At 48.9% G+C, this 22,796-nt stretch overlaps 2 protein-coding genes across 4 annotated transcripts in view; one reads left to right on the top strand and one right to left on the bottom strand.

The window, feature by feature from the left end:
- The window catches only part of MEGF11 (multiple EGF like domains 11), a 269,339-nt gene extending 246,821 nt beyond the window's left edge, over nt 1-22,518 (top strand). For 2 of the 3 annotated variants that reach the window (XM_027688733.1, XM_027688735.1), the window contains 5 exons: nt 2,142-2,260; nt 9,178-9,244; nt 13,974-14,030; nt 20,287-20,493; nt 21,072-22,518. In XM_027688733.1, coding sequence (XP_027544534.1) covers nt 2,142-2,260; nt 9,178-9,244; nt 13,974-14,030; nt 20,287-20,493; nt 21,072-21,232 — 611 coding nt within the window. In that variant the 3' untranslated portion in view covers nt 21,233-22,518. The remainder of the gene's footprint in view (nt 1-2,141; nt 2,261-9,177; nt 9,245-13,973; nt 14,031-20,286; nt 20,494-21,071) is intronic. The other variant, XM_027688734.1, reaches the window with a different exon arrangement.
- RAB11A (RAB11A, member RAS oncogene family) overlaps nt 21,374-22,796 on the bottom strand; it is a 22,567-nt gene continuing 21,144 nt past the window's right edge. Inside the window, exon 5 of the mRNA XM_027688738.1 lies at nt 21,374-21,530. Within this exon, the coding sequence (XP_027544539.1) occupies nt 21,394-21,530 (137 nt within the window). The 3' untranslated portion in view covers nt 21,374-21,393. The remainder of the gene's footprint in view (nt 21,531-22,796) is intronic.

Here is a 22,796-nt window from a genome sequence, read left to right as displayed (position 1 = left end):
CATTAACAGTACCTTGGGGCTATTTTTGTTTTGTTTTAATTTAAATAATTTCCTTTCTTTTAGGCATTTAAGCCTTTCATTCCTGTTCAGAGCAGAATAGAATTCGCACCTTTGGGAAGAGCAGAGGTTTTTTTGTGGGTTGTGGGGTTTTTTGCTGTTTTGTTTTTTTTTAAGCAGGGACAGCATTAGATTTGAATTTGATTGAATATTTCCAGCCAGCAGTTACAAGAGCTTCAGGAATAAATGTGTAGAAAATGGACTGTGCTATGAAGGTAAATCAGCCTGGGTGGGTACTTAAGTATCGACCAAATGGAACTGTGTAGAAGGAGTAATTCTGAGTACAGGGTGGGGATAAAAGGGCTGTGGTGATGTGTATGAGCTCAGGGTCATTAATTCAGCACTGTGCTAAGTAGTAGGGCAGTCTGGGAGAGCTTTAGTCCAGCTCATTTTGGGTGCAGAAAACAAGCTATGGCCAGATAAGCTGGGGGTGAACTTGTAAGGTGTCAGCTGGTCCCTGCCCTCAGCTGAGTGATCAGGGAAGGGGAAGGCAGAGCTGGTGTGACTCACCCATCAACACTCACCCACAGAGCAGACAGACACAGATCCAAGTGTCCATCTTTAGCTGGGAGCACAGGTTGTGAGGAGGGGGATGAGCTGCCTCGTGCCAAGCCCCCCTGAGCAGGCTCAGGGCTCTGTGTGAGCAGCTGTGTCTGTGTTTGTGGGCACACACCGACAGTGCGGGGTTCCAGCCCTAGTTCTCACTGGCAGGCCCCAAGAGATAGGTGGTTTATGTTAATTTGATTGCAAATGTCTCAGAGTTAGAGTTGGGGAGGTGGCAGAGCCCTGGCTGCAAGAAGTTCAATGCAAAGACTTCAGCTCTGGAATCACATCCTGATCTACTTCATTAGCAACAGCCCTGAAAACAACTAGGACTCAGAGACTCTGCTCTTACCACAAAACAGGGCTGCCCTGGAAAATCCCTGTGCACGTTTCAGCAGAAAAGAAGTGCTTGGTCAGACCTGCACGAGCAGCTTCCCCTCAGCTACAGCACTTACGTAAGAGACACCCTGCAGACAGAGCCCCTTCCTTGAAACAGGATATTCTGCAGTAAATTAAGCTAAATCTAGATCTCCACAAGATGTCAGCAGAGCAAAGTGCATGTTCAGAGCGAGGCAAAGGCAGAGGGCAAGGGGAGAGGGGTGGTGGTGGCTGGGAGCCCCCTCGGTGCCAGCCGGGCCCGTGCCCTCCCTCACCCACCGCTGCCAACCTTCCCTAAAGGTGGGGGTGGGTTCAAACAGCCACCCCAGCACTTCATTACCCTTTCCACATGAAGGTGTTCCCTATAACCGACCTCTCTGCCTCCAGTTTAAGCCTGGGGTTTATTAAAACCCATTCATTTGCTTCTTACAGGGCTTTGTTGTTTAAATGCTTCTGCTCCGGTTTGAATTTTTCCATCCGTTCTTCTGATGGTACTTTGAAATATTTATCAATTTGTTATGCAGCTGGAACCAGATTGGGATTGATGTTTTCATTAGAACTGCCAGTATAAATATGATGCCTTTCTTGGTAAATGTGTTTATAAGTTAAAGCGAGGAAATAGATAAAATGTCTCTGAAGATAACAATGTAACTGCCCAGGTTTGCCTTTCAGGGCTCCAGATTTCTGTTGTAAAAAGCCTTTGTACAAAAGGTAAAATGTTTGGGACTCCTTGGTATGGTTGTAGCACCTTGATTTCCAACTTTACTGCTGGTTTGGTAACAAAAGGTTTAATTATTTTCATAACTGCTTCTGCTCAGTAGCTCTTAGAAGTTTTAAACTAAGGAAGCAGCTGTGTTGCAGCCCATGCATTTCCCAAGTTTTGCATTCCCTCCCTCAACCTGCAAAGCAGCTGTACTGTCAGGAATGGCTTTTTTAACATCTTCAAAAAGATAATGCTGTGTTAATTAACTATTTTGCTTTTTTTCTCTTATGTGTAATGCTGATAGTCAAGAGCTTCACACCATAATTCAGGATAGATTGTATCTGCAGATGTTTTTACAACACCCAAGGTTTCTAAACTAGATTGTCTCTGCCATGTTTTCAGTTTCTTAAGGATTGTTATGGCTTCCAAAGTACTTTGTGATGACTTGTTTTCTCCCCAGATGTATCTCAAGGTAGCGGCAGTGTACACTGCTTTTCCAATCCCAGCTACCACACTCTCTCATGTGGTGTGACCTCACGCTTCTTTCCCAGTAATCTGGATGGAAACAGCTCCAGTAAGGTAGATATTACCCCACCCCACTGCAGCAATGTTCTTATCAGTTCAAGGAAATCAACCCAAGCACTGTCTGTTGGATCCTGCTGTCTGCCAGCTTGATTTAAAACTCCAGGGAAAGGTCAGCTTTCCCCTCCCAGTATCTTTCCAGTCTCTGGGAATGGTAACTGGAGTCTGGGCACATGCCTGTCTGGGTCAGCAGGGCTGAGTGTCTTAGCAACTCTAAGGTATTTTGGTTTCTCAGAAGAGATAAATAACCAGATAAATATAATTATCCATTAAAGGAACACAAGTAAATCAATGAAGCATTAGGTCACTAATCTCACCTGGCTATCCCATTGTTTCCCAGGCCAGCAGACACACATATTCCCTGCTGTCACAGACAAGCAGATAGATGCAAGAATGCACCTGGGGTGCTTCTGAGCACTGTCCTGACCCACCCAGGGACATCCTGGGAGCTCTGCTGTCACTCCTGGCTCTCCGGAAGAGCTGTTCCCACTGCATTGCTCAAACATCCACGAGTACCTTCCTTATCACGTGTTGCTATTGATTCCCTCAGACCATTCCTGGACAACACCGTGACTCAAATCACCACTTTGGCAGTAGATTTAGGTGTGGTAAATGGTAAAACAGCTCTTCCTTTGGAGCCTTAATAAGCCAAGGTGGGACAAAGCACAGGGAGAAAAAGGAAATGCAATTGATTTCATCAGCTTTAAAAATGATGGTACTTTCAGGCTGTGTCACCTTAATCCAAATGTAACTACTCACTGGAAAGCCATAGGAACAAGATTAATGCCAAAAAGACAGTATTGTAAGAGACAGGCAAAAATATCTCTACATGTGCTCCTGGAAGTCATTTCTTGGTTATTAAAAGAAAAAATCTCATTAAAATATAATAAAAAGGCTGGCTCCAGAGATTTCTCAGAGAAATGTTTAGACAGATGTGTAAATATGTTTTCTGAAGTAGATGGTCCCCTTGCACCATGCATTTTTGCTCCCCAAATTGAAAGTGCAAACGCTCATAATGTCAAATTTAGGATGTGTCCATCTGGGCCACTAATCCTGCTGCAGAAATTTAAATGAATTCAGGAAAGGTCAAAGCCAGCACCTCTCCTGGATTCCCAGCCTGCAGTGCCATCTCCTCACAGAACTACTTCAAATGTTAAGCTGCTGGAAAGGTTTAAGCCCCAAGTGATGCATTGGGATCAGCCTGGAAGCTGCTCCCCCTGCTGCAGCACTGGCTGTCCAGAGTCAGTCAGCAGCTTGTCCTGGTAGTCACTGAAAGAAAAACCAATGGATTTGGTATTTTCAGGGTGTTTATCTCAATATATGGCCTGATATTTCCTTTAGCTCTCCCAGCATCTCACTTATTAACGGGAATGCTCTGCAGTACTGAAGAGCTGAGATGGCCAAAAACAAGCTTTGTCTGTCTGCAGCTCTCCAGCCAAGTGAGACAAAGGAGCACATAAAGCCCCACTGGCTGCCTTAACGAGTTCATTTCCAAATCAGTTTGCCTGGTGCCGTTCCCACTTTCTGCAGAGAAATGTGCACAAGTTGTACTTGGAGGATTCATTTCTTTATGGTGCCAGCTGGGGTCACAAAGGAACCAGCACAGATGCAAAATGAAAAGAAATGGCAGAGGAATCTCCGAAGTGCTGAGCCAGAGCCCTGGATGTGTTATCTCTCCAAGGAGATCATGCCTTGAGGCGATGGACTGGAGCCATTCCTCTCTCCCTGCCCTCAGAGACAGCTTGGGCCAAGGCAGGACACGATACAGCCCTTGCTCCAGCCTGAGGAGGGGTTTCTCTCCTGTGCTCCCCCAGCCCATCGTCCTCTCCTCTCCTCTCCTCTCCTCTCCTCTCCTCTCCTCTCCTCTCTTTCTGTGTCTTATTTTGTCTTTTCTCTCTTCTTCCCTTGGTGTTCTCTCCACTCTATTATCTTTGTTTTTTTCATAACTCTTTTCCTATTCCTATAATAATATTTTATTATATTTCCTATTCCTATTTCCTTTTCTCACCCAACTCCACACATATTATTCCTGTTTTCCTTCCTGCTCTCCTCTCCCAGCTCCAGGATCCGTGGCTCCAGGGCTCCCAGCACAGCTGCCCAGTGCTGTGGCTGTTCCCTGCTGTTCTCAGGGGGCACGGTGGTACCTCCCCCAGGGAAGGAGGTGGGTGAGGGTGGCTGAGGGCAGGAGCTGAAGGGCCCAGCACTGCACTGAGAACCTCACTTTGGGAGGTGGGTCTGTCTGCATAGGATGGGAGCAGTGCCCACCTTCCCACATCCCTCCCAGGAGCAGGGGGAAGGTGTCTCACCTCCTCATCTCCCTCTGCCAGACAGACATTAGGCCACTGCTCAGGACCCTACACACGTCCTGGAGGTAAATCATTGAAGTTGCTGAGAGACAAATACAGGTGGAGGCATTAAAACCCACAGGGCTGGGTGGTTGTGCCAGTGGAGCAGGGACTGGAACACAGGCAGGAGGAAAACAAGTGGGAGGAGAAGGGGGAGAGTATGAGAAGGGACTAAAAAAAGGCTTGGCTTCTTTTATGTGGCAGAATGAATGCTGAGGGGGAGCATGATTGCCATCTCTAAATACAGCAAGGTAAACACGAGGAGGGAGGGGAGCTATTGAAGTGGGATGACAGCCCTGGCACGAGAACAAATGAGGATGAACTGGCCATGAATGCATCGAAGCTGGAAATTAGATTTCTAACATCAGATCAGCGAGATTTTGGAATAGCTTCCCAGGAAGACTAATGGGACAAAGAAATCTGATTACTCTTAAAATGGAGCTTGATCAGCTATCTGAGGGATTATGTGCCTGGGTGTTTGCAGTAAAAGGCGGCAGGACTCAGGGACTCCGTGATCAAAGCCCTTCCAGTCCTGTGTCCCTGAAGCCTGTTCCAGCTGCCAGCAGGAGCTTGTTGGGCTGAGCTCTGTCTCTGTGCAAGGTCCAGGAGAATGGATCTGCATCTCTGGGGTTAAGGAGGAGACAGAAGCTCCAGCATTCCAGTGCTGGACACCTGGCACAAGTAACTGCTCTCCACATGTGAGTGGGTTTGCCAGCTCAGCTTGGGTGACATGCTGGAACCATTGAAGTCAAGACATATTTTACTGTCAGTTTAAGTGAAGCCAAAACTTGACCTTTGCTCCTACAAAAGTTTGGCCTTTTTTCCTAATGACACGTGCAGCAGCAAATAATGGTGATGCTGCAAGTTACCCAGGGGTCTCAGACATGAACTGGAGTGAAATTGTGCCACAAAATTAATGCAGCAAATTTTCCAAAGCAGATAAACAGAGATACACACCCACCTCCACACCTGTGTCTTCACATCAGAGCTCTCATTGCTTGAGCTGAAGACCAGATTTCAGATGCTGAGGACCTATTTTGCTCAGAGGGCATTTGGCAGAACCACTCTCAAGGCTTCAATGCCAGCTCTATATTTGAGTTTTTGAGTTGTGCATTAAAGTAGGGATATATCTCACTTTTACTGAACACTGCAAAGCATGTGAAGATTCCTCTGTATAAAGCATAGGGCTGCTGCAATGGTCACAGGCAAATGGAGGATTCTCACCTTGAGCTTTTGCAAAGCTCATAATTCCACCCTCACCCCCTTCCAGGTGTTGCTGGTTTCTACAGACATCATAAAAATCAATTGCTATTAGATGTCCTGAATTTTTAAAGCCAGCAGTTTCACATCTATTAAAGGAAGTTCTAAATTCTACCAAAGACTTCACATAAAATTAGAAACTGCAAAACAGAGGTCACTGGAAATGGTCTGACTGGATGTCACCCAGCTCATAAAAAGGAATTCAGCCACAGAAAGCATCATTTAAAGCACCTTTGACTAAAACTTGCCCAGGAAAAAAAGGAAGGCTGCAAATACAGAATGGCTGCAGAGCATCCAGGATGGGCATGAAAACTGAGCAGCACTGGCTTGGACCATGGAAATCTGAAGCCAGTAGTCAGGGAAATTAATGGCAAAGCTCTTATTGATTGCTCTCCTGGAGGATAAAGGTATGATGGAGCTCCTGCCAGCGCTTCTTTGCCTAATCACCATGGACTTCAGAAACCTGGGCATTGACAAATGGCTGGTGGCCACTGTCATCTCTGCAGCTATTTCAGCCAGGCAGATAATGACTTTGCTTTGCTCATGCTGGTGTCTCGTTGATCTTAAAGGAAAAGTTGCCAGATGTGAGGTAGTTTTAACCAAATTGCTAAAATTACCAGCTAGGGATTTTAATGGAGAAATTTATTGTGAAGGATTTCTTCCTTCAGAAAAGCAATTTTGCTTCACACTAAAAATTGAAGTATTTTCTATCTTAAAAAAAAAAGTTAACAAATTATAGTGTGTTAAGAAATGATAGTAGCACAAAGAGACAGCTATAATCACATTTCTTCCTAATTGCTGCATTCAGAAAAACTTAGAAATGTCCCCAAATCATTTCATTAAAAAAAATCAATTCTAGCCCGTAGCTCTTCATGCCAAATTTTAGGTTTGTGAGCTGATTTATAAATCCTGCAAACCCAGAGCTTTTAATAGAAACCCCAAGACTTTAATAAATGTGCTCTAAGTGGTGCAGCTGGGTTGGAAATCAGCATTTGTGCTCTGGCTGCGAGTTCTGAAGAGAAGGACGAAGCCATGGGCTCTGAGAACTGATGTGCCGAGGTGTGTTGGGCCAGGATTCCTCCCTCAGTGGCCACATTCCAAGCTGATCTGCTCCTCATCCCCTTGCCATTGCTGTTTGCCTGGCTGCCCCACTGCTCCATACCTGTGCCTGCTGCCAGTGTGTCCATTCCCAGTTTGGGGGAAGCACCAGGAGCTGTTCAAGGATAAAGAAACGGCTCCTGTGCCGTCGGCTGGGAGGTGCCAACGCACAGCCCGTGCCAGGAGCGGGAATGTGCAGCCACAGCCACTGCTCTGGGGCAGGGATTGCTCTGGAAATGCTGCAGACAAGCAGGTTTATCAACTGTCCCCCTGCTCTGGGCACGTCCTTGAGGAGAGTGGCTGGAGCAGAGGTGCCTGACGAGCTGATAGCACGAGTTACCTGCATGGGAACATGGACAAAAAACGAGAAGGAGCAGGAGGAGCCCCGGACACAGCAATCACTGGAGCTGTCTGGTGTCAGATTCATGGGCTGCAGGGCCTCAGGGGACCGTGGGGATCATCTGGCTGCACTTCCCACTCAGCACAGGGCACAGACTGCCCTGAATTAATGCCTCGTGCAAGGTCAGCGCTGGTGGCTCCGCAGCGGAGTCTCCTTCAGCCCGAGCCTGGTTTGGATGGGTTTGGAATGGGCTCCTGGGCTGGTGGCACAAGACCACGTTGGTGACCACACCTGCCTACATGTCCTGAGAGGACAGGGCTATGTCCCCCTTCCCTCAGGTGGCACATCGGGAATTTCCAGGAGTCCTGGAGGACTCTGGGATTCCTGCAGAGCTTCCTCAGTGCCCAGGGACAGCGGGATCACTGCAGGCACAGGGACAACATGGGGCTGCACCCTCAGGGGGGGTGGCTGTGGCACTGAGGGCTGTTGGACAGAACTGTGAAGGTGGGTGAAAACACCTTTGGACTGTGGCTGTAGGTGCTGGGTGTCAGCTGGGATTTAATATCCCAACAGACCTCGATACATCGGTGGGGTTTTTCTTTGTTCCAGATCTAAAAACCCACTGAGAAAGCTAAGCAGAAATTAATGAGAGGTCAGGAACAATGAAATGCTGCAGTAATTTTGAATACTTTCTTTCAGTTTTAACCTCCTTTTTGTTAAGCATTTTCTTGTAAACACAGTAAAATAGCAGAGCTGAACCCTCTGAACAGAGGCAGGAGGCTTCCCAGTCTGGAAGCAGACACGGGAGAGCAATGATGGATTCATAACTAATTTTTCAGACACAGGGTTGAGATTTGCTCTTGAATTGACACTTCCTCAGGACCAGCTGTATTGCATCAGGTGTGGCTTTCAAGGGTAAAATGTGAAGGTGGAAAACTCGGCAGCTTTAGCAACTACAGTGATTCCCAAACCCTCCTTGCTGGCACTCACCTGATCCCCAGCGGCTTTGTAGAGGTAGAGCCCCTTTTTAATGTGGTGCCCCAGGCCAGAGGAGCCTTGTACCCCCAAACAGCAGCCCCTCCCCTTTCACTGACCACAGAGATGCTCCAGTGAGCTCACCCCAGAGCCCCAAATCCCCTGTGCTTGCCTTGGTGTTGTGTTCAAGCATCGTTCTGCTCAAGGGAGACTTCAACAGACGGCAGAGAAACCCAGAGCACGTTGACAGGGGTGGTCAATACACCAGCAGCCTTTTCCAGGCATTCCCACCACGGCAGCGTGGGATGTGTCCATTCCACGCCTCAGGCACGCAGAGGGTCCCAGCTGCCACGCTGGGAGAGGTGTTTTTCCAGCAGCAGCATCTGGATGGCAGCCCTGGGCTCCTCTCCCCGCTGGCAGAGCTGCACAGGGTTTTGTGCTTCACTGTTGCCAAAGTGATTTTCCTTGAATTGAGAGAACTCTGTCACCATCCCATCTCTTGTCACTGAACACACAGATGTCTCAGCAGATCCCCTCAGTTCCAAGCAGCCCTTCTTTGCATGCTGATGCGGGTGGGTTTGATCCATCCATCTCCATCAGTTATTTTGGAGCTGCCAGCATGTCACTCCATGTCCACAGGCATCCAAGTTGTGGTACTCAAGGAAATCCTGTATTTTCCAGCATGTTTTTGTTCATTGCTTGGTGAAGTGACTTTCCTTTGTGATTTTCCCTAACGCTAGTGAACAGTTGTCAAACCCATGTAGATAAAGGGCTGAAATGTGAGGCCAAGGTAACAGTCATCTCCCATTTTTATTCCTGACATTCTTGGGCTGGAGTCTCGGGTGGGAACTGTCTGTTTCTTCCAGCATTAACCCATTATCATACTTTTTGAACAGCTCAGTAACAAAATCCTTGACAGAGAAACTGCAGACTGGAGACCCTACAGCTATCTGAATGAACTAGGTCAGTAATTTTTAAACACTTTAATCACTTTAGTAGACTTTAGAGCAATTCCAGACCCAAGTCAGCCTTTCATAAAGGCATTAACAATAATGATGAATATTGTTGTTGTCTTTATTTCACCATCAGAATTGCCAGCAGTGAAAGGTGGAGAATTGAGAATTGTTTCCTTTACCACAAACCACAGACCAGGAGAGCAGAGTCAATATTCATTCCAGCCTCCCTCCCAGGGTTGCTGGGTTGAATCGCCATCATCTACTCCATAAATGTTTTTTTAAGGACTGGCCGAGGACATTAAAAATTCAAATTTGGGATTTTTTGTTGTTGTTGTTTTTCCTTTTCTTTCATGCTTAATAAAGCTCAGCACTAAATGCTGGCATGTTGATGGAGGTGTGGAGCCTCTGTGGGAGCTGGGCCGTGCGATCCGCCGTTATCTCCCGGTAAATCACACCGTGCCCGGTTCTCAGGCAATTCTGAACCACCAGCCGGTGCAGCTAAGCCAAGAGTGAAGTTTAATTACCTCTCCTGAGTTTATTCGCCCTGGCTTAAGTTTTAACAGGGTTTTTCAGCAGCTCTTAGCTCAAGTCCTGCCCAGATTTAGTGCTTTGGATGGTATTTGTTTTCCTATCTGAGCACTTGGAGTTTGGCTTCTCAGTGGCAGAGAAAGCATTTGCCCTTTCCTTTACTGGGATTACTGATATCTTACTGAAAATATGCTGTAGGGGGGGAAAGTGCAGCATTAAGGGGTATTATGGGATTTTTAAGGTCAACTATCTCACAGCTCACGTGGCACAGGAATGAGCCCAGGGCAGCACCAGGCGTCACGTCCTGTCACAGCTCCTGGCACACACCAGGCCTCGCTCCAGAGATCAGGCCTTCCCTGCATCAGGAAAATCACAAACCTGTCAAGCTTCAGTGCAAAACCTTCTCATCATTAAAACCATCAATGTGCTTTGCTGTATAATAACCTGCAGAACTGCTGTTGTGCTTATCTGTACATGACAGGGGGGCCGGGGAGGTCAGGGTTTCCAAATGCTCCTCAAATCAAGTTAATTTTGCTTTTACCGTTTTGCTGCTTATTTTTGCACACTTATTTGCTTTATTTGTGTTTATCTTGCTGTGTCCTGAGCTCCCTGTGTGCCACATCTGTCCTGCATTCATGCATTTTATTTTACTGGCAGAAGCAATGCCAAATGCCTCTGCAGTAAGAAGTGCTAAATACTTTAGCTTTTAGCTAAGTGGTCTCCTGCAAAACACTCAGTTTTCCCCATGGCATTTTTGCATCCAGAATACCTTTTTCTTTCTGTTTTTCACAGTAATTGATGAAAATGAGATTTTTTTTCTTCCTTTTCAGTACCAGAATTAATGTCTGCTCGTGCTGACTTTCATAATGTTGAGTTCTTGCTCAGATCAAGGCCATTTTTATATGAAACTGTAAAATGTTTTCATTTCTTGGTATTACTTTGGTGCAATAAAAGCTGCAGATTCCACCTGTGCAAATTTCAGAAAAGAAATGAAAATCTTCAATGCTGAGTTGTAAACACAAAATACTAGTGAAGCCCCATGGGGTCACAGAGGGGATCTTGACCTTCAAACTGCATCAGGCATGGAAGTACCACAGTTAAAGACATAACGCACCTTCTTATCCCACTTTCAGCCTTAGGTTTATGACACAGATGCCCCAGCTCGTGCTCTGGAAGAGCAGCCAAGCATTGGGCAGGGCTGGATTCAGTTAAAAAGAGTTAAAATGGCCTTGAACAACTGCACAGCTCCTGTGCTGTGACCCTGAAACGTCCTGGAGAGCAGAGGTGTAAGTGAGCCAGAGGTGGGGGAGAACTTAAAGGGAGATGGAAGAGACGTTGAAGAGAAATTTGGAATGGATGGAAACCTTCAGCTCTTCTGGTCACCCCCCTGCCAGTGACCCCTCCGACTGTGGCAGTGATCCCAAAGGATGGGACCAACCAGATGAGGAGCATCAGGCTCACAGGGATGTCTGTAGGCTTGTTGGAATTTGTGTCCTAAATATTAATTATAGTTGAGGGAAAGGAAATTGTGAGAATATCTATGTGAGAATTAACTCTGACACTCATCTTCTAAAACCTGCAGTCATAAGGAGTTTTCTTAATTCCAGTGGATCTCACCAGGCTGCAGGTGTTCTACCTGTTTTGCAGGACTTTTGTTTGCCAGGTTCATGTTCTTTCCAAGTGGGGAATGCAAGGACAAAGCCTGTATTTTCACTGCCGGCACATTTGCTTGTGAGCTTCAAATATGGGGCTTTGTCAGGGAGCTGGTCGTGTCTGTTCAGGGGAGTTGGGGTCTAGGGATGAGCACAAGTAATTCCCATGGATGTGGGCTTGAGAGATCAGTGTTTGGGGACTCTGGTGTCAAGAAGAGGTGGCTTTGTCACCTCCCTGTGTGTCACTGCCTTCCCAAGGCAGCCCAGTCCTAGTTTCAAGGAGGGGCTTGGCTTTGTGTTCTCTGTTCTCTATCTCCTGCTGCAGAACAGGAATTCTTTGACTGATCTCTCTTGCTCTAGTCCAGTCTGCATTGAGCAGTGGCAGATTCCAGCTTCCAAGGGAGTCAAAACTCCTGAACCATGTCCTGAGTTCAGGGAGGGTTGTCGTGCTCGTTGGCTGCAGTGCTGGGCACGCTGAGCTGCAGCAAAAATGGTTTTATGTGTAATGTTTTTTTAACAGCAGTCCTTGATGCAGAGACTAAAGTGTGATTTGCAGCCCATTGTGAGGGACTTGAAGCTGAATTTATTCCAAAGGACCAAAGCCACTAAGTTTGATTCACAGCTGACTCTGCATTTTTCTCAAAGCCAAGAGGTGTGGAAAAGTATTTCCAGCCAAGACCCTGATTTCACCCAGCAGATAATTTAGCTTCAAAGTTAAACCTGGACTTCCATAAAATGCCACATTCCTGGCCTGTTTAGGACTTTTCCACATTAATGACTTCTGCAGGTTAAAAAAATAATGTGTCCATCATTCATTTCACCTCCTGAGGAGCACAGCGAATACACAAAAACGGGTCATAAACCCACAGTATCATAAGAGATAAAAGACAAAACTAAAGGCAGAATTACAGGGAATAGGTTGGGAAGGATCATGTAGGGCTCCCAAGAGCAATGCCCTCCCCATGGGTCAGCCTGGGTCCCCTTTGCTTCCCTGCCACAGCCCCTCCCTGCTGTGACCTGTTGGGAGCTCTCCAGCTGCTCCCACCCCAGCCTGGTGTGAGTTCTCCTTGCTGGAGGCACCGTGTGAAGCTGCCCAAACACTGCTTGGTGTTCCTGCCCTTGGAGATTTGCTCAGCCCTGGCAGGAGGCCGTGTGATCACCAGGGATGGCCTTGGGGAGCTCCACTGCTGGGAAAGGGAGCCCAATCCCCTTGGATGGCAGCCAAGGGATGAATTAGCTCCGTCCTCCTCGCCTGGGTCTCTGCCCTGGCAGGAGAGAAAACCAGCACTGAGCTAATCCTGCTGTGTGACAGAGCTTCCCACACCTCCCAGTCAGCCTTGCCCTCTGCATCAGGAATTGGCTCAGGATCAGAGGTGGAAAACAAAGCAGAAGGTGCTCCAATGGACTGGGGGGGGTCACTCTTGGCCAGAAGGGGAAGGGCCCCATCACAGGGAGCCCATCATGCACCACCAGCCCTGTTCCTGTGCTCAGGGCTGAGCTCTGAGAGCCAGAGCAGAGGGGTTGGCTTGTCTTTGATGTGCCACTAACACATTTATTGTCTAATTCAGTCATTTTCCTTATTTAGCAAAAAAACCAAAGGTGTGCTGATAAAGGCACTGGTACAGCACTGCCTGTGGCTGTGACAACTTTTCTGCAGAGACCAGAGGACACTCAAGGACAAATAGCTGGGAAGCCTCTGGGACACACTGTTTGCAGGGCTCTTTTCCCAGCCTAACTGAGTTACTTGACTGGGAATCCCATAAGACACGAAGACATTTCTCAGTAACCGAATTTGTATTGATTTTCCTAGTCAATAAGAAATACCAGACTCTATAGTTAAGAGATTTAAAGGCTTACATTAGATTTGCCTTTTGATTGATATCGAGGGTAATCTGCAATAGTGGAAATGAAAGAGGTTCCCATCCCCTTCTGTCTCTGCTTCCATGAGGAACAGCAAGTTCCTATGGAGCCACAAGTGTTGCTGTCAGCTCTCTGCACTGTCAGACCACAGTGGGCACTTAGAGGCTGTTGTCACATCAGTTATTGAACCGTGCAAATTTATGAGCAAAGTTATAGTAGGTAATTCAAGCAGATTGTAAACACCTCAGATCTAAGGCTGTGAGTCAAATAACCCACTACCCACGAACAAAACAAAGCCTAAAATTAGTCACAGGGTGATGCAACACAACCTGCAGACTCAGGTTGGAAAGGACACGTTTCAGGCTTCTTTCACTAATCCAAGCCAGTGTTTCAGTAATGAATGTACCAGCAGATGATTTTTTCCTGATCTCCTGATGGATGGCTGCTCTTGGTAACCCTGCTGCAGGAAAGCCCTCCCTTCAGGGAAGCTCTTAAGCACATGCAGAATTCCAGGTGTGCACAGACTCCCCACTGAAGCTGAGTGTGTGCTCACAGCTGAGGATGTGCTTAAGAGCCTCCCTAAATGAGGGCCTTGATGTACAGTTTAGAGGGAAGAATATATGCTGCTCAGTAGTCAAAGCAATCCAATTTACATAAATATTTATTTGTTTTCCATTATATATCATTTTTATGCAGGTGCTTGTGGGATGGATAGACGTCAGAACACATACATAATGGAAAAAAGCTTCAAAGGTATGGTATCCAGTGCTGCAGAACCCTGCCAGGTGTGAGGAGGGTGTCCTAGAAGAGGTGAGATAGGAGCCCCTGGGAGAGAGGCCGGGAGAGACAGGGAGGGACAGAGCCATGACCCACACAAGCTGCCTGCTGGCAGCACTCCTGGGGCCATGAATTATGGATTCAGGCTTCCCAGGGCCACAGGCTCCTGCCTGGCACAGCAGCACAAGGCTAAAGGGAGGGCTCAGCTGCAGGGCAGGAGGGGCAGGTGGAGCTGGCTGGGCAGGGGACACTCCTGTAGGACCCACTGGCCACCCACGAGGATCTGGTGGCAGCTGCTGAGGACAGCCTGGGGTGCTTCCCTGCTCTTGGCCATCCTGAGCTTAAGCAAAGCCCCTAGAAAACAAGCTGCCCCTGCCTCGTGCCCTTTGCTGAGAGGGATTTGGAGCAGAGCTGGAGAACAGCCCTCCCTGAGGTAATTGACCCCTCACATGGCAGGAGAAGTTATGGGCACTGACTCCAGGGCAGGTCTAAAAAGGGATCAGGGATGAGTCCTGAGCACAGGGCCCGGTGGTTTTACATTTCACTTGTCCTCCAGGTCTACATTCAAAACATTCCAGTTATGCCTGGACCACGGGAGCACTTGGCACAGTGGTTCCCACAAGCTCCTGACAGGTTGGACTGGGATTTAGCACATGGAACTTGTGCTCCAGAAGGTGGAGCAAGGAATCTGTCTCCTGGGAATAGGCAGGATTCAGGCTGAGGTCCTTGATGTGAATCCAAGGCTGCTGTGTCTGTACATGCCTGGGAATGTCCCTCCATCAGCCAAGGAGGGGAATACCACAGTGATGTCCTGGAGCTGCTCTTGGCTGAGTCATGGGGGCAGTGGTGCCCTCACACAGAGCTGGGTTCCACACCCCCACTGCTCTGCCAGGCCTGAGGTGCTCCAGAGCCACACCTTTATCTGAACTAACAAGAAATATCCAAAGCTGTTCCTCACACAAAGCAATGACCAGCCTATAGCCAGGCCTAGAGATCAATAATCACTTTGTAGCTGCTCTTTTCAAAATACAGTGGTGCAATATTTGCCAGAAATTCACCTTACTGCACAGAAACACCAAAGGAAACCAACAATCCATGACCCAGTCTTTCTTAAGAAAGCTGGAATTAAAATATTAAAAGGGTTATGTACATATATGATATATATTATGTACAATATAGTCAATCCACTAGTTTCAGCTCCTTCAATGATTCTCTTTTTCAGCAGAAAAATCTTATTACATTATAGCTAGTTGTTCTCTTTACATGGAACTATTAATTTAATTAGTTCAAAGTAAATTACTGTGTTTACAAGGTTTAAAAGCTGCTTGAAACACATGCAGCAGGAGCTCCCATCCATAGGCACAATCACACAGAGGGGAACCAGTGGGAACAGAGGAAAAGAATCCCATTGACAGGGAACTGTGAAATGTATTTTCTGTTCCTGCATATTTTGCTTATTATTTAGGATCTGAACCATTTCTTTTACATGTTTATCCCCTTATAAATGGAAAAATCAGGCCCAGAAGCCACGTCAGGGCAGCTGGGGAGTTCTTTGTGCTGCTCAGCTGCCTCAGACGGGCACGGCTGGCGCTGGCAGGGGCAGGGTGCCAGGACACAGGGACACACCTGGCTTCCCAGGGATTTTGGGGAGCTTACCTGCAGGCAGTTGGCAGCTGAGAGTTCTCAGAAGCAGCTGCCTGTGGCTGGCTGAAGGTTCCCACAGTCCCAGCTGAAGGTCAGTTCCTGGACCTAGGCAGCCCTGGGGCTCTGGGGCAGCATGGGCACCCGCAGTCCCAGGAGAATTCCTCCCAAAAGGAGCTGGGAATGTTTCCCATGCTCAGCTTGCAGCTCTTCCTGCCCTGCCAGGTGCAGAGTTAGCCCTGACTCACCAAATTCCTCTGAAAGATGGAGAGAGAGAAAACTCCCAGTCCCAAACAGTTGGATTGTGTCAGCAGAAAGGCTGGGCGGGCGGGGGCTTGGTTTTTATCTGCTTTCATCCACTTTAAAAACCTGGTCCTTTCCCACCTGTGTGGTCCAGCTGGGGAAAGCTTCTCCTGCAGCTGAAAGTGGTGTTTGGTGCTCCTGGACCGGCTCAGAGCCTGGGAGGGGGCACAGGGGCCTGGGCCTGAGGTCAGGCTGTGGTGGTCCTGCCCCACCACCCCCTTCCCCAGTTCTCCTCCTCTGGGACCAGAGCCCGTTCCCCTCGGGGCTGGCTGGGGGCTGTCCCAGAGCAGGACACCAGGAGAGGGGTGTTCCCTGTGCAGCCTGACACAAGGAATGCTGCCAGTGGAGGTGCAGGGGGTCGGGCACAGAGGTTTGGGTTTGCCAGGGTGGCTCCCAGTGTCTGACAGCAGCGGGGCAGCGAGGGGCTGGGTGCCACAGTGGTGGCACCTGGTGACAGGGGCTGAACAGTCACAAGATTTCCAGAGCAGCTTTCTGAGCAGCTTCTTTCCTGTGCATGGTGCTCAGTGACACCACTTCCAAGCTTTTCCTTGCAGCTGAGTCCTTTTGTATTTTTTAGAAGTATTTTTTTTAAATGAGTGCTGATGCACTGGTGGAATAACGTGACCTCAGGCAGTAACATTTTAAGGAAAAAAACCCTACTCTTTGCACAACAGCCAGGAAAATCCCTGGAGCTGGAAGAACTAATCTCAGGGTTCAGCTTGGTTCATCTGGAGTTTGTGCAGGATGTGTCCCCACTCCTGTGTCACTCTGAACAGCAGCACTGAGCCCTTGCTGAGCTACTGTCCCTGCAGCAGCCAGGGTTGGGCAGGGCAGGGACAGCAGCCAGCAAGGCATGGCATCCCTAAAGGGGGTTAAGTAGCAGGAAAAGCACGTTCTACCTGTGTGCAGCACCTTTCTTTAGCACTTCCAATGGGGCAGTAGGTCCCAAGGCTTGTCATTAGGATGCCAGGGGAAATTCAGGGCAAAAGAGAGGTGCCCAGTCTGTGGGAGGGACATTTCCAGTCCCTGCTAACAAAAATGAACCCTCCAAAGGTCTGGTGATTGGTATCCAGGCAACACAGAATGCAGGGACTGCAAAATTAGAGCATATTCCCCATATTTCTCTGGAAGTCCAGCTGATCCAGTGCTTCCAGTGAGTCCCAGCACTGTGGTGACAGTGTCATGGATCGAGCTGAGCTTCCACCTCCATGAGAGCTCCCTGTGGGTACAGGGGAGGATGAGGAGGCAGCTCACACAGGGCCTGCAGCACCACGGGCTGAGAATTTCTAAACACCCTTGTTCTGGTTAAATTAATTCATGAAATGAAATCTGACAATTGATGCCAGACTTCTTAATTATCCCCAAATTACCTTAATAACAAAGTAACTCAGCTGCTTCTCCATCCCTTAAATTCTCCATGATCCTGCACACAGTGTTTCTTGTGGGCTAATGGCTCCCTGGTGTGCAGCACATTCCCAAACATGGGCTGGTGCTCCATAAAATATATTTATTGTATCCAGAGCAAAGGTCTGGTCCAGGGGTAGACACAGAGCTCCCGTTTACGTCAGAGGGAATCGGCTCCTGGGCATGTTGTTGTTTCCCAATCCCTCCTGGGGAAAGGCGGTTCCTGGGAGAGGCCAAACGAGTCTGGGCAGCCCCAGTGGTGTTTGATGGGTGTCTCCCAGCACGGTCCTGGGAAGGGCAGGGCTGGTGCTGCGGGACGCCTGCCTGGGGGGGGTGTCAGCCCTGGCAGCAGGGCAGGTGAATTTTAGCTTAGGAAAGTAAAAGCAGCTGAGCTGGACTTAATAAAATAGCTGATGTGCTGGGATTTTTGCCTGTGCCAGCTCCAATGTGCCCAATTCCATAAACAAACCAGCACTGACCCAACACAGCTCTGCAGGAGCAGCATTTCTCACTCGGCCCTTTTTTGCTGTAGTAGCCAACAGTCCTTTATAATTGACATTTTATTATTCTAAGCCCAGCTCTGGTTTGATTTGTTCCCTCCCAGCCGTGGTGCCGACAAGGAATGCTTTGTAGTGGACACTCAGGGCACGGAGAGGATCCTGCCTTTTGCCCCATGAATGTTTGCCCCAAAAAGTGTTGCTCAGCAGCACAGCTTGAGACAGAGAGGGAAGTTTGTCATAATCTCCCTGTCTCACCCCAAAATGCAGAGCTGGCTCATTGAAGGCTGCCCAGGCTCTCCTAACAAGCACTACAGACCTGTAGTAGCCACCAGGAGCTGTAACTTGCTGCCAGGTGGAGCTGAGCCTTTCTTTGGCTGAGAATGGAATAAAAACCTCAGGAATGAGTGTCTCCTCATCCAGCCGTGTCCCTGAAGCAGTGAGTGCTCCCACTCTGGCTCCTTGTCCACGTGAAAGAGTTCACTCATGCACAACCCTCCCACTGACTGAAGGCTGGGGCCCAGTCCAAACAGGTCTTTTCAATCCAAAGATTTTGATTAATGGATTAATTAATTTGTTAGTCCTTGTCCATGGTCTCCTCGTCTCTCACACCAACAGATCCCAGACTCTGGCACCTGAATTTGAGTCACATGCACAGAACAAAGGCCAACAATGCTGAGCTCACTTATGTGCAGGAGCCTTTGGTCTCCCAGGGTTGCTCCATTGTCCTGTAGAAGGATGGGATGGGGCATTTTTCCCCTGACTTGTACTGGGAAGGGGTTGGTGAAGCTGGAGGGATAAACCCTGTGTCCAACAGCCAGGGAATTTTGGTGTTCCTTGGTTCCCACGTGCTGTGATGTACCAAACCAGGCGTGTTTCACTTGGAAGCAAAGGCACTGCTCATCTCACCAGGCTGAAGTCAGATAAGGAGGTTCTTAGTTTTATAACTAAATAAACATTGCAGTGGTACCAGGGCCTCTGCCAGCCTCCCAGCCCTGGTGGTCCCAGCATGTCCTGCTGGTTGGTTTGTGGTGGAGCTGGTTTCACAGACCCTGAGAGCTCAGGGCTCTCCGGACTTGCCGGTGTCCCTGGAACTGGAGCCCAGAAAGGCAACCCCTTGTGCAGGTGGCAGGGCACGACCTGGCACCTTGCTCAGGGCTGAATCGAGGCGAGGGGCACCAGGCCTAGGGGGTGATGGACACACAGACACAGACAGACACAACCCCAGAGCTGATGGAGGGAGAATCACACCCAGTGGAGCAAACCTGGCGAGAGAGGGAGCAGGATGGGGCTCGGAGACGAGGTTTGTAAGGGAGGAGCGATGTCGTGTTGTCTGTCATTTCTTAACCTGAATTTCTCTTTTTGTCTCCCATACTAGACAGCGGGGGCAGCTGGGATTGCAGCTATTTTGCAAGTCCCACTATTTCACCGGGAGTATTTCATATATACCAGGATCTGCCTTTGTACTGTAACCCAGCACAAGAAAATGCCTCATCTTTCATTGCATCGCTCTAATTCTAAATTACTGGCACTGCCCAGCAGGATGCACACGGCAGCAATGGCACGTTCTTGACTGTCAATGTTAAGACTTATTTATTCTCTATTGTTTTTTATTTTTTGAAGCAAGACTGGCTCTGCACCTTGCAGCAGGCTGGCACAGCCCAGCCAGGGTCACCGGCCGGTGGTCACAGCTCTCACGCCAACCTTGTTCCCCCCATGTAGCACCTCCGTCACCATCTCCTTCTCTCCAGGGGAGAGGAGCAGGAGATGTTTGCAGCAATGGGGGGGGTAAAGCAGAGCAAAAGTGAGGCTCAGACAGAGTATTGTCCCCCCCTGTGGAAACCCAAGTGTTCCAGCTTGTAGGATGCTGGATAACCCCAAGCCTGGCGCTCTCAGGGGGCCACACATGCAAAGGCTGCACTGGTGCAGTTCTGAGCCTGTGGCAAAGCTGTGCATTCCAACACAGGGCCTTGGATGTGCCCAAAGCCCCGGGACACTCACCCTGCAGCCCCAGTCCCAGCAGAAGGTCCTGCCTGCAGAGCCAACTCGTGGTCCTGGGCGGGGTTAAACACGGCTCCTTAGGAATTAGGGGAGGGAGGGAAGGCATTGCCACCTCAAATTAAACATTGCAGTAAATGACAGCTAGAACCTTTTACAGCAAAACCTTCAGTACTGAGCAGGTTTTCATTTCTTTCCTGCCAGTGAGTTGTGGATGCAATGGTCTGGAACACCCAGAGCACAAGCAACGGGTGTCTGTGCTGGATGCGTCGAGGATCCTCCTCACCCCCTGTCCCCTTGTCACCCCCAGCCTTCCTGCAGAGGTTCAGTTGTAATTAACTGAGTTAAGCTAACGACCCTCACGCTCCCACCCTGCTCTTGTTTTGCAGATTATATGAAAGAGTCTGTGTGCAGCTCCAGCACTTGTTCCCTGAACAGCAGTGAAAACCCCTACGCCACCATTAAAGACCCCCCCATTTTAACCTGCAAACACTCCGAGAGCAGCTACGTGGAAATGAAATCACCTGGTCACAGGGAGTCCCCGTATTCCGAAATGCCAACTTCATCCACAGCCAATAAAAACATCTACGAAGTTGGTAAGCAGTGGGTGGCACGAGGGCTGCTCCAGCAGCTGGGGGCTTCAGTGCAGAGGCTGGTTTTGTGCTTTCCTGACACAAGTAACCTGGACTTGGCACAGGGCAAGGAGACACTGGCAGTGGGGGGAAGGCCTGAGCACTGGTGTGTTGATTTGGGGAGCTGTGGAGGTGGTATCCTGAGTTGAAAGGGACTCACAGGGATCATCGAGACACCCCAACAATCCCACCCTGTCCCTGAGAGCGTTGTCCAAACCCTCCCGGAGCTCTGGCAGCCTTGGTGTTGTGCCCACTGCCCTGGGGAGCCTGTTCAGTGCCCAACCACCCTCTGGGGGAAGAACCTTTTCCTGATATCCAGCCTAACCCTGCCCTGACACAGCTCCAGCCGTTCCCTGGCTCCTGTTTGGTACTTTTCTCCCTGCTCTGCCCCACGTGCTGCCTCCTGTGCTGCCAGTGAAGCTGGAGGGGGATGAGATGGTTTGGGAGGCCGACGTCCTGTGCTGGGACAAAAGACATGAGGACAGTAACTGGTTTTGGGAGTGCTGCTGGTTGCCATAACCCAGTTTTCCTTGCTCCCCCAGAGCCCACTGTCAGCATAGTCCAAGACGGCCGCAGTCGGAGTGCCAGTTACCTCCAGAATCCATACGACCTTCCCAGGAACAGCCACATTCCTGGTCACTACGACCTCCTCCCCGTCCGGCACAGCCCGACACACGGACCCTCTTGGGACAAGCAGTCTTAAAGGGATGGACTCCGCTGTGCTGCCAGCACAAACTGTGAGGAAGCAGAGGAGAAGCCATTCCTTTTCCAGGCTGTGGGATGCTGACGGATGTGGACTGGCTTACGCAAGGACCTGACGTGACACAACATCAGCTTGGGCCAACTGCTGCTGCATGATGTTATTTATAAAGACATTTTTTTATGGGTAACTGGAACTAACAGAACCTCCTCCACGTGTGGCTGGAGTACATCACCCCAGGAAGGTGTCCACGTGCTCCGGGCAAAAACTCTCCGTGGCTTGTATTCTAACCCTGGCTTTGCTGTAAAATAAACCACAAACACATGCTAAGTAGAAGGACTTAAAGATGTACATTTTTACCAACTGCATCAAGAAACCTTTAGGAACAAGGTGACTGGAAATGCACTGGAATTGATTTTCATCTTTGTCATGGGAATGGACATTTTTCTGAACGAGAGCAGGGAAACTTGTCATTTCACTGTCAGGACACCTCATTTACTGCCACCACCATGTGCAGCCTGTGCAGATCATGCTCGGTAATTAGCATTGGGATTTTCATCTTTACACTCAGTACCAGAGGGTTTGAGTTGAGGAATATTAACACAGACACTTTCTGTGCCGTTTTTTTTAAATCTTTCCAAATGTCCCCTGATCTTTGCTAATGACCATTTCCACAATGAGCCTCCCACCCACTTTACCACACTTCTGATTGGCACAGATGGGCTTTAATTTTCCTTATACAGCTCCTCTTTTGTTGGCTAAATCCAGCAGATCTGTCAGGCCTGTAACCTGCTGCACCTCCCTTTCCTGCCCCGGGACACTGCAGGTCTGCACGGACCAGCCCTGGTTTCATTTCCTTTCCCAAAGCTGAGCCACAACAGCTTCTCTCTCCCATCTTTTCAAACCGTCTCCTCATGGTTCACTTGTCAGCATGCCACTGGTGACACCCTTTAATTTGATGGGCATTACCATGTAGTGCAACGTTATCCTTTGGTGATTCTACCTGAAATGTCATTAAATGGAGCTGAAACTGGGTTTTCTTTTTCAGCAGCTGTTTGTGAACTAATTATCACGGGGCTGACCCACGGTAAAGTTTTGCATTGCACCACCATGATTATTTTCTTTTTAATTTATAATCTTTATTGACCTAGAAAGTAGAGTACTTGCCGTTAGTTCCTTGTAGATTTTGAGCATGAAGTAGTATTGACTCTAAGTATGTAATTTTATTAGGCAAACGTGGAAGTAGCAAGTTGATGCCTCTTAAATATAAAGAAATATTCTGTTGCACATTCGCCAGCCTGGTGGAAGCAGAAGAGAAAGGAACCAGATCCATCAGTTTGCTCAACACGATCCCTTGGGTGAGCTGCTGGGCCTGGGACTGGAAAGAGGAGCCTTCCAGCTGGGAGAGAGTGGCTGGATCCCGGCTCCGAGTCAGAACAGGATCACTTGGAGCACCGTGGAGGGGCCCATCCTGTCCCCACAGATGGGCTCAGCCTGGGATTGAAGCCCCTGGCAGGGCACCCCTGGGAGCCCTGTCCTTGGGAATCCTGCCCTGGGAGCCCTGTCC

The sequence above is a fragment of the Neopelma chrysocephalum genome, unplaced genomic scaffold (assembly GCF_003984885.1).
Source record: "Neopelma chrysocephalum unplaced genomic scaffold, ASM398488v2 Primary Assembly neopelma1_75, whole genome shotgun sequence".
Classification (NCBI taxonomy): domain Eukaryota; kingdom Metazoa; phylum Chordata; class Aves; order Passeriformes; family Pipridae; genus Neopelma; species Neopelma chrysocephalum.
Note: the sequence above shows the minus strand (reverse complement) of the source record. Positions and strands in the feature narration are given on the sequence as shown.